The sequence below is a fragment of the Acartia tonsa genome, chromosome 12 (genome assembly GCF_053477335.1).
Source record: "Acartia tonsa isolate MP-2025a chromosome 12, ASM5347733v1, whole genome shotgun sequence".
Taxonomy (NCBI): domain Eukaryota; kingdom Metazoa; phylum Arthropoda; class Copepoda; order Calanoida; family Acartiidae; genus Acartia; species Acartia tonsa.
In genome coordinates, this window is record NC_137271.1 from 6,426,565 (window position 1) to 6,435,562 (window position 8,998).

The window sequence follows — 8,998 nt, forward strand, 5'->3', positions numbered from 1 at the left end:
ATACAAAATGAGACAAATCATGGAAACAATATTTGACAATGGATTAGAAAATCCGCCTACTCTTTATAACGACAGACCAAGGACAGAGCAATTAAAATTAAGTATATCCGTATATATGGGAATAAAGAAGTTAAAACGAGAACAATTATTTAGAATAGGGAAAGTAGGAAAACTAGAATTGAAAAAATATAGAAACAAAGTCTTAAACAAAAAAGTAAGACAAGGGATAGCGAGACTACTGGGAATGGAAGGTATGCCAGACAGTACTTATGACAGATACATTGATCAATCCTCTATAGGATTAGCAAATTTCATGGATGGCAGTAACCTCCGATTACCTAGTGGAAATACCGTTAACCCCTCTACTTCAGACAATGATAATGATAATAATGATGGATTAATGGGCATAGACAATCTAGAGGACGAGTCAGATTCAAATATATCAGAAGGTGAGGAAGAATTCGAATATTCTGACTATGACGATGAACTGGATGATCCCACTTATCAACCTAACCTAGACCCAGACATTGACATGGACTCAAGCGTTGATTCCGAATTTGACGAAGACTCCTCAGACAATGAAAACGATACCGAAGATCAAAAAAGAAAACCGATACCGGACAATGATAGAGATCATACTAATCCTACTCCTGTCACAAATCCTACTACTGAAACTACTGTTTCTAATGTTAATCCCAACACTCCTAACACTCCTGTATCTGATCCTATACATGTTACAAATTCTATTCCTGATACAACAGCCCCCAAAATAACACCCACACAAACACCACCTCAAACACCACCCACACAAACAGCTACACAAACACCACCCACACAAACACCACCTCAAACACCACCCACACAAACAGCTACACAAACACCACCCACACAAACACCAACGCAAACACCACCCACACAAACAGCACCACAAACACCCACACAAACACCACCACAAACACCATCACAAACACCACCCACACGAACACCACCCACACAAACACTACCCACACAAGCACCACCTACACAAGCACCTGTAAATACACCACCTACACAGACATCACCTGCAAAGGCACCACTTACACAAACACCACCTACCCAAGCACCTATACAGACACCACCAACACCAACATCTCCTACTCAAACCCCTCCAAATACACCTCCTACCCAAACACCACCTACTCAAACACCACCTACTCAAACACCTCCTACTCAAACACCTTTAACACAAACTCCTAAAAATACTCCACCTACTCCAACTCCTGGAAACTTATTACCTACCCAAAATCCTGGAGATGTATCTCCTTCACCACCATCGGAAAATTTAACACCAATGTCAAAATTGGAAAAATCAAGCCCAACCTCCGATAATTTCACTCCTCCTCCTAATACAGAGGATACTCCAATACCATCAAACTTAGACGTCAAGCCAGAAACACCCGAAGCTAAAACACCATCTCCACCAATCAATATACCAAAGGTAGAAAAACAAGAGGAAAATCAACCACCACCCATGACAGACAAACCAGAAAATCCAGATGATTCTGAAAATATTTTGGTGAAACCTGACATTGATTTCTTTCTGCCAGAAGAAAAAGGGGTAGATCCCCTAGCTCCTGAAAATATACCAAATCCAGAGGAATCAGGAAACTATGAAGAAAATCCCGATCCTGCTAACAACCCACCTAAAAAGGAAGAAAGTGGAGAAAACAACCAACAAACCTTACGGTGTGTACATATTGACAGACTCACGAGTGAAATAATGGAGGTAGATCTCACTTTTTGTGACGATCCTAGCCACGTAGATTTACCACAAACAATACTGGACTTGAGGCAACAAGTCCTATCATTATCGAATGAATTAGAATATAAAATTAAAGAAATAAAAGAATTAAAATTAAGTATTATGAATATAGAAGGATCCATAGAAAACGAAAAACAAGAAAGGATTAGGCTAGAAAATCTACAAAAAGAATGTGTGGATAAATTAGCTACACTAACCAACCAATTCCAGGAATTAAGTGAATTATATAATCAATTAGGCACTCGATATCAAAGCCTACATGAGGAAAAATTAACATTAGAAAGTAGGGTGTCAGCAGAACAAATTAAACATAAAACTGCTGAAGAAAAATGGACTGAATTAAATAATAAATATTTACAATTGTCCGCAGACAAACTGGCTACGGAATTAAGTTTGAATGACTTAAAAAGTAAAGTAACATCATTAACAATTGCCAACACCCAAATAAAAGAAGAGAAAGAGCTTATAGAAACAAAACTAGATAACAGGGAAAAAAGGATAATCAATCTCGAAAATAATGAAAAGGAACTAAATAATGATATTTTAAATCTTAAAAAGATGATTAATAAACTGGAATTAGCTAAAGAAAAAGCCATAAACGAAAAATCCTCTCTGCAAAACCAGTTGGATGCAGCCATCCACACCAAAGATAGATTTAAAGATGATAAAGTGGAATGGCTAAATAAGGAAATAAGAGAAATAGAACTAAAAAGGGCACTTTTAGAGGGAAAATTAGCAGAATGTAATAAAGCAAAAAGGGATCTAGAATTAGAACAGGATAATGCACAAAAACAATATGGCAGTAATATAAGAACAATGAAAAAAGAATTAGAAGATAAAATTTTCAAGTTACAGAACCAGCTTCAATCTGCGACTTTAAACATAAATAAAGGGATAGAAACTGTTCAAAACTTGGAAAATGAAAAGGCTAAAGCAGAAAATAGGGAATTAACATTAATTGCTCAAAAAATAGAATTAGAATCTAACATAAAAACACTTAACAAAACACTAGCATCAAAATTATTAAAAAATCGATTTTTAAGAACTCTATACACGAAAACCAATAGACATAACATAAAACTAATGAAAGAAAATAGGATACTAAAAAAGAGACAAGTACTAGACAATAGCAACCTTCCGCTTCGATCTGATAACACACCAAAAACAGAAGACAATGTCCCAGAACAAAATTCAGATACTCCAGAAACACCAGCTCTACCTAAAAGTGATCCAGCAGGACCAGTGACAGTACCGTCAGACTCATCTAAACCTCCAGGAACACCCAATCCTCCCCCTGGAGACAATAATCCGCCGAATTCCTCAACTGAAAATCCTAATGAAGAACAAGAGGAAGACAGCAGCGATTCATCAGAAGATGAAGATAACCAAGATGAGCTTGATTTTTCTGGATTGAGAACATACGAAGCAATATCAGGACAAATAGCAACAAATCTAGACGAAATAAAAACACTAAAAAATCTAGTTACACAAGATACTGAGACAAAAGATAGACTAATAAGACTAGAACAGAAAAACAATATACTTGAGGAACTTTTAAATAAAATAACAACTGATAATGAAAAAACACATGATATAATAGATTCACTGCCAAACAGTGGATTTACACCCCTCTTTTCAAAGATAAATTTTAGACACACACTAAAACTCCAACCATTCGAACTAAAAGACAAAATGCAAGATATTTATGACGTCCTAAGAGGATCAAAATCAGTACTCCAGAAAAGAATTTACGAAAGAATAATGGCTGAACTAGACCTACTATCTAACTACCTTATCAACATCATACCACTAGGAGATGGGACTATGGTGATCGATCCCTCCTTATTGAGGGAATGTGTGGACCTAGTGGCAACAGAAAAACCAATAGCTAGCATGTTGTACCATAATGACTATCTTTGGGCCTTTAATACAGATAAGCATTATGGATACAAATACAAAGCGATGTGGTTCGGGGGAGTGCCACAGTGGAGTCTGAGGGAAAGGACGATTTATTCGTCTACCTTTCCCCCAGAACTCCTCTGTGACAAAACCCTCGTCCATCATAACTCTGTTTACTGCTTAAGCCAACATACGAGAGCATCAGACTACAGCTGCATTAAAGATCAGGAAAAAGCCTGTAATTATACCTATTCATTCTCAGCTGACCCTCACGTGGACTTAATAGAAGACCTGGTTTATGCCTGTAGCGCCAGCTGTGAAATCTACCTACACAAAGGAACACCTATCGCAGAGTTCATCATGACTCCAGATATTGTAGCGAAATATTTCGGAAAAACTGGATCCGCCAACGATATCCTGGGTGTTATGTATGACTTCCTAATGCACCATTGGTGGTCAATATTTGTATGGCTCAGTTTCGGGGGCTTCAACGTCCTAATTGTTATCCTGACCTGTTTCAGCAACTATTTCATCAGCAATCAAGGAGAATTTAGATGGTGTCCATGCAATAAAACGGATATGAAAAATCTAGCAAAATGTTGTTGTTGTAAACCTCAGGATATCAGAAGCTCAGAATACGAACTGGTCCCCATACAAAGATCAACAGACCAAACTTCCTAGAATGATAAACCATAATACACTGATCCTCAGACCTACAAATGACAAACGAACAAATAGACATTATAATACTTTGTTGAGTCTAGTGACTTGAGAACGATGAAAATGACCTAGGATCCTAAAAAGAATTAAGACTGGCTTGTCAAGGAATATCTGGAAGTTAATTCATTTAGGCAATAAAAATCAATAAAATATCCTATCCTCTAACCTAAAAACACGGAATTCATTTTTCTACCACCTTATTGGACAAAAAGACTATTTGTTGACAAAGACTCTACTACCAAACCTTAAAAGACAATGTAATAATTTTTATTAATAACTAATTCTCAGCAATGACCATCCAAGACGACATTTAAAGTAATTTTCTTTGACTTTTAAGGACATCAAAATAGAAATCAAAATATACCCACCTTTTTACATCAATAATAATATGAACCAATTTTTAGATCAAGAACCAGCAGAACTAGTGTGTAAACTAGTCTAGATAAACTGACACCTTAGGACAGCTGCCAGCTACAGAGTTGAAACTACTTATACCTGCCCCTCTTGGGTTCTATTGCTCGTATAAGACCAGTAAGTAAACTCTCTTTCTTCCTAAAACGAAGACTCTCGAGCCATACCTGTCACTCTTGTGCTTAGCTACTCGTTGGCCGAGAGCGCTGCCTGCCCCGCCCATTTTCGTGAGCGTATAAGTGGGTTGGAATAAACAGCTGAAACCATCACCATGTCAGACTTGTCATCACTAGATGTTTTAACAAACCAACTAATAGTAGCGGACGGTCCTTTTAACATTGGAAAATACCAAAATGTCTTGGCGGATGCAATGAATAACTTAGTCCTAATGCCAATTGATACTGATTTTACACCACCAGAGTGGAGAGACTTAATCGACAAAAACCAAACTATTTTCACACCTAGACATGAACTTCCGCTTACACCTGCAGATATGATCACCCTGTATCCCAACAAATGGATTTCAGGAGAAATTATATATGCATATTTAATGGAGGAGCTAGGATATATAGAAGGGCTATCCATTTTTGATACCTATTTTGGGGATATGTTAAATAAATACGAAAAAGAAGTACTAACCCAGATGCTCCAAGATAAAGCCAGATATTTACTGAGTAAAGAAGTTTTTATTATACCCCTACACATAAAAGGAAACCACTGGGCTTTTGTAATTGTTCACAAGTCATGTGACACGATTGAGTATTATGATTCTCTACTACAATGGGATATAACAGAACACCGAGTCTACATAACTAACCTTCTCAGAAAACTACATGATTTTCTGATCTTCGAAAAAATCTTAACAAGCCCTGTCATCACTAAAATAGTGACAGATACCCCACAACAACCCAACTTAACAGACTGTGGACTGTTTGTGTGCCGCACGGCAGTGGCAGTGCTTAGAAATTATCCTCTGGATTTCAATCTACAAGACTTGGGATTTTTTCGAAGAATCATAGCAGACAAACTACTTGGACGTGACACTGCAAAGTTACTGTTACTACAACCACAACTATTTAAAGAGTCCTGCGACAAACAATCAAACAACCAAGCAGATAATGCTACACCAGCAAACAACATACCACCCCATCAACAAATAAAGAACAGAAATTGCACTGTTGCGGAAAAATTATTCAAGAGAAGATATGAAGAACTGCTTGAACACTTAAGTATGACAGACCTACCTTACCTAGATTATAACAGCAAAGGAAAGCTCGTCACACAGAACTTCACAGGAAATTATAAAGATTGCAGAAAGATGAGTGAAGTAATTCATGTTCTGCGAAAAAAGACAAAGAAGAATACAACTGAAATATGGAGATACCTAGCAGAAGAAGTTAAAAAAGATGACCGGTTCTTAATGGAATGGTTCTCAAAAATAAGTGACACAATAACACCGTTAAGTTTCCTCCCTGGATCCAAAGGAAATATCCAAAGGCTAAGAAAACTTATGAAGCTAGGAAATATAACCCATCTAAACCGACCAACACATACTGAAAACAAACTCAACAACAAGCAGAAAAAATCATCCAAGAAGAATAAAAATAAGTTCCTAGAATCTGATCTCGACATATAATCAATTATCCTACCCTATGGACTACCAGACATTGGACAATTAAGAAGACAACACCTCAGGCAATATAAAACAACACTAAAAACTTTTTAGACTATCGTAAAATATTATCTTTTATGTCCTTAAACACTCATTAACACTAACTAATTTATGTCACGAGTAAAACTAATGAAATTTTTACTATTTTAATTCAGATTTAACACAAGTCGAAATAAAAAACTCTTTATGATATGAAAAATAAAACACGTCCTAGCATAAAAATCTTGTGTAAAGTAAAAAGACCACAGCAAATTTAAAAAACAAAAACTGTAAAATAAGCCACGCTAATGGTATGTTGTAAAAATTAAAAAATTAGAAGACCAAAACTACTCTATAACTTAGTTTTAAGATTTCTAATCAAGTATAATATAATTAAAAAAGGTTGCCTAGCCCATAACGTTATATCAAAAACCTAATAACTAGCTGCTCTTATCAAAAAAGGTTGGTGATAAAAGTGTTATCGGCTACGTAATCTCTTAAAATACTGTAAAACCAGCGGAAAAAATGCATAAATAAAAAAGAGGTTAAAATATTAATGCACTTTCTCAATTGGTTATTATTTATAACATATTGATAAAATAATAATATGAAAAGATTATTGTAACGAGTCATTAAAAATAATTTATACTCACCACATTTAAATAAGAATACTGACAGTAATACACTGCAGAGGCCCAAAATGGCAGCAATAACAGGACCGCGGTCAGGGTCACCCGAGCTGACCCAGCTGACCCCCGATTGGGCCAACTGGTGAAGCAACAACTGAAAAGTAAAATAAAGTCATATTTTCTTAAAGTCTCAATCATAAAAGTTAAAAACTAAAATTATTTGATTATCCATAAATTCAATCATAGAAGAAATAATTATATTTCAGGATATAACTCAGGAATGATTGCAATTATATGGAAAAATAATAGACAACTTTTAAAAATACGTATAAAATTTAGTCAATAAAACATTTATTCAGTGAAAATTGAAAGGAAGACTAAATATTATATATCCAAAAAACGTTACATGGGATTAAAAACTCAAAAGAAAATGAACATTTAAACAGTGACCAAATGACCGAATAATATGTAAATACTTGTAACTTAATTATCATTTTATTTTGCAAAACTAGGCAAACGGTCTTACAAAATTCAGCCAATTTTAGTTTTAAAAAATAAAAAGATATAAATAATGTAATATACTGTAATAATTTATGACAAATTAGTTATGATAAAATGAATTACCTTAAGTTGTGCTATCGTCTCCTCCTTTGACATCGACCCTGCACTCAACATATCCACCAGCTTACCGCTGGCGTATATGTTCAGTGCATTAAACTGCTGTAATGTGAGGTTGTACTCGGCCAAAACCTCGTACACCCTTGCCATCGCAGCTTCGTTTAACATCAGGTCGGACAGTAACAAAAACAATAATAAATCTAAAAATAAAGTAAGGTAACTTAATATGTGATAATATTTTTCACGAAGGCTAAAATGGAACTTAAATAACTAAAACTTTAAGGAGAAATTGAATTTTTCACTCAAGAATTAAAAGCCTACTTATAAAGATATTTTTTTCTTTCATTTATCACTAATTTTTAAGCTTTAAAAGCATTATTTAGCACTATTTCTCCAAAATTAAAAATTACAAAATTTTCAGCTTGTAGCCACCATATTAAGACTAAAATATAAAATCATCAAAAATGGCGTAGTCAAAATTGTAACGCGGCATTCGTCGCTTTCTCCTACAAATACGACCTTACGCAAGTTTTGGTATAAGTTCTATGGGCCCTCGTTAAAATAATGTATTCTATAAGAAAACAAAGTAAAAAACCAATATGTATATTTATCGTAAAATAATATTACGTTCGTCTGTGAAAAAATAACAAAAAAATTATTAAAATCATTTATAAAAAATATCTCAAATTTATACACCCTCAAAAAAATTAAGTCAAATGCGACCATCTTTCATCTTAACCTCATGAAAATGGCAAAGCAGGACTTCTCTTTTTGGGGGGGGAGCATGGATCAACATTTCACCCTCTTAGTCATTTTACAACATACAGAAAATTGTAGGGTAGCCTCGCAAGGGAGAAAAGTAGATCCTAATTTAACTTCTATATTATTTTTCAAAGAAACATCAAATAAATAGATAATCCAGATAAATCTAGTTATGTTTAAAATGAGTAATAATTATGTGTCTATAACCTTTCCACCAATAGAATATGCTTATTAACTTGCCTTCTTATTTATGATGAAATTATATTTAAAACAAAATAATAATCAAAAATAAAGATTTATAAAAACATCTGGTAAAGTACGAATTCAATAAGCTGAAAGGCACCATAAGAGTTTTCCACGAGTTAACACATGAAAATATAAGCCTTCCCCCATGTCATAATTTTACCCACATATGTGCCAATTACCACTTCCCTTTGAAGATCTCTCCCTTATGCATTTACTCGTTGAATCAAAACTTAATCCTTTTTATGGTAATTCATACAAAAC

At 34.7% G+C, this 8,998-nt stretch overlaps 1 protein-coding gene across 1 annotated transcript; it reads left to right on the top strand.

Moving 5' to 3' along the window:
- The first annotated feature begins 244 nt into the window (after positions 1 to 244).
- Positions 245 to 2,202, top strand: LOC145334479 (uncharacterized). Its single transcript, XM_080179943.1, has 2 exons — positions 245 to 1,830; positions 2,172 to 2,202. The coding sequence occupies exons 1-2, from the start codon at positions 245 to 247 to the stop codon at positions 2,200 to 2,202; spliced, it is 1,617 nt and encodes a 538-aa protein (XP_080036069.1).
- Positions 2,203 to 8,998: the final 6,796 nt, after the last annotated feature.

Excerpts from the sequence above, each read along its gene's own strand:
- LOC145334479 (XM_080179943.1), top strand. The coding sequence starts at position 245 with ATGGAAGGTATGCCAGACAGTACTTATGACAGATACATTGATCAATCC. Across the intron at positions 1,831-2,171 it reads CAAACAATACTGGACTTGAG|ACAAACTGGCTACGGAATTA; the intron begins GCAACAAGTCCT and ends AATTGTCCGCAG.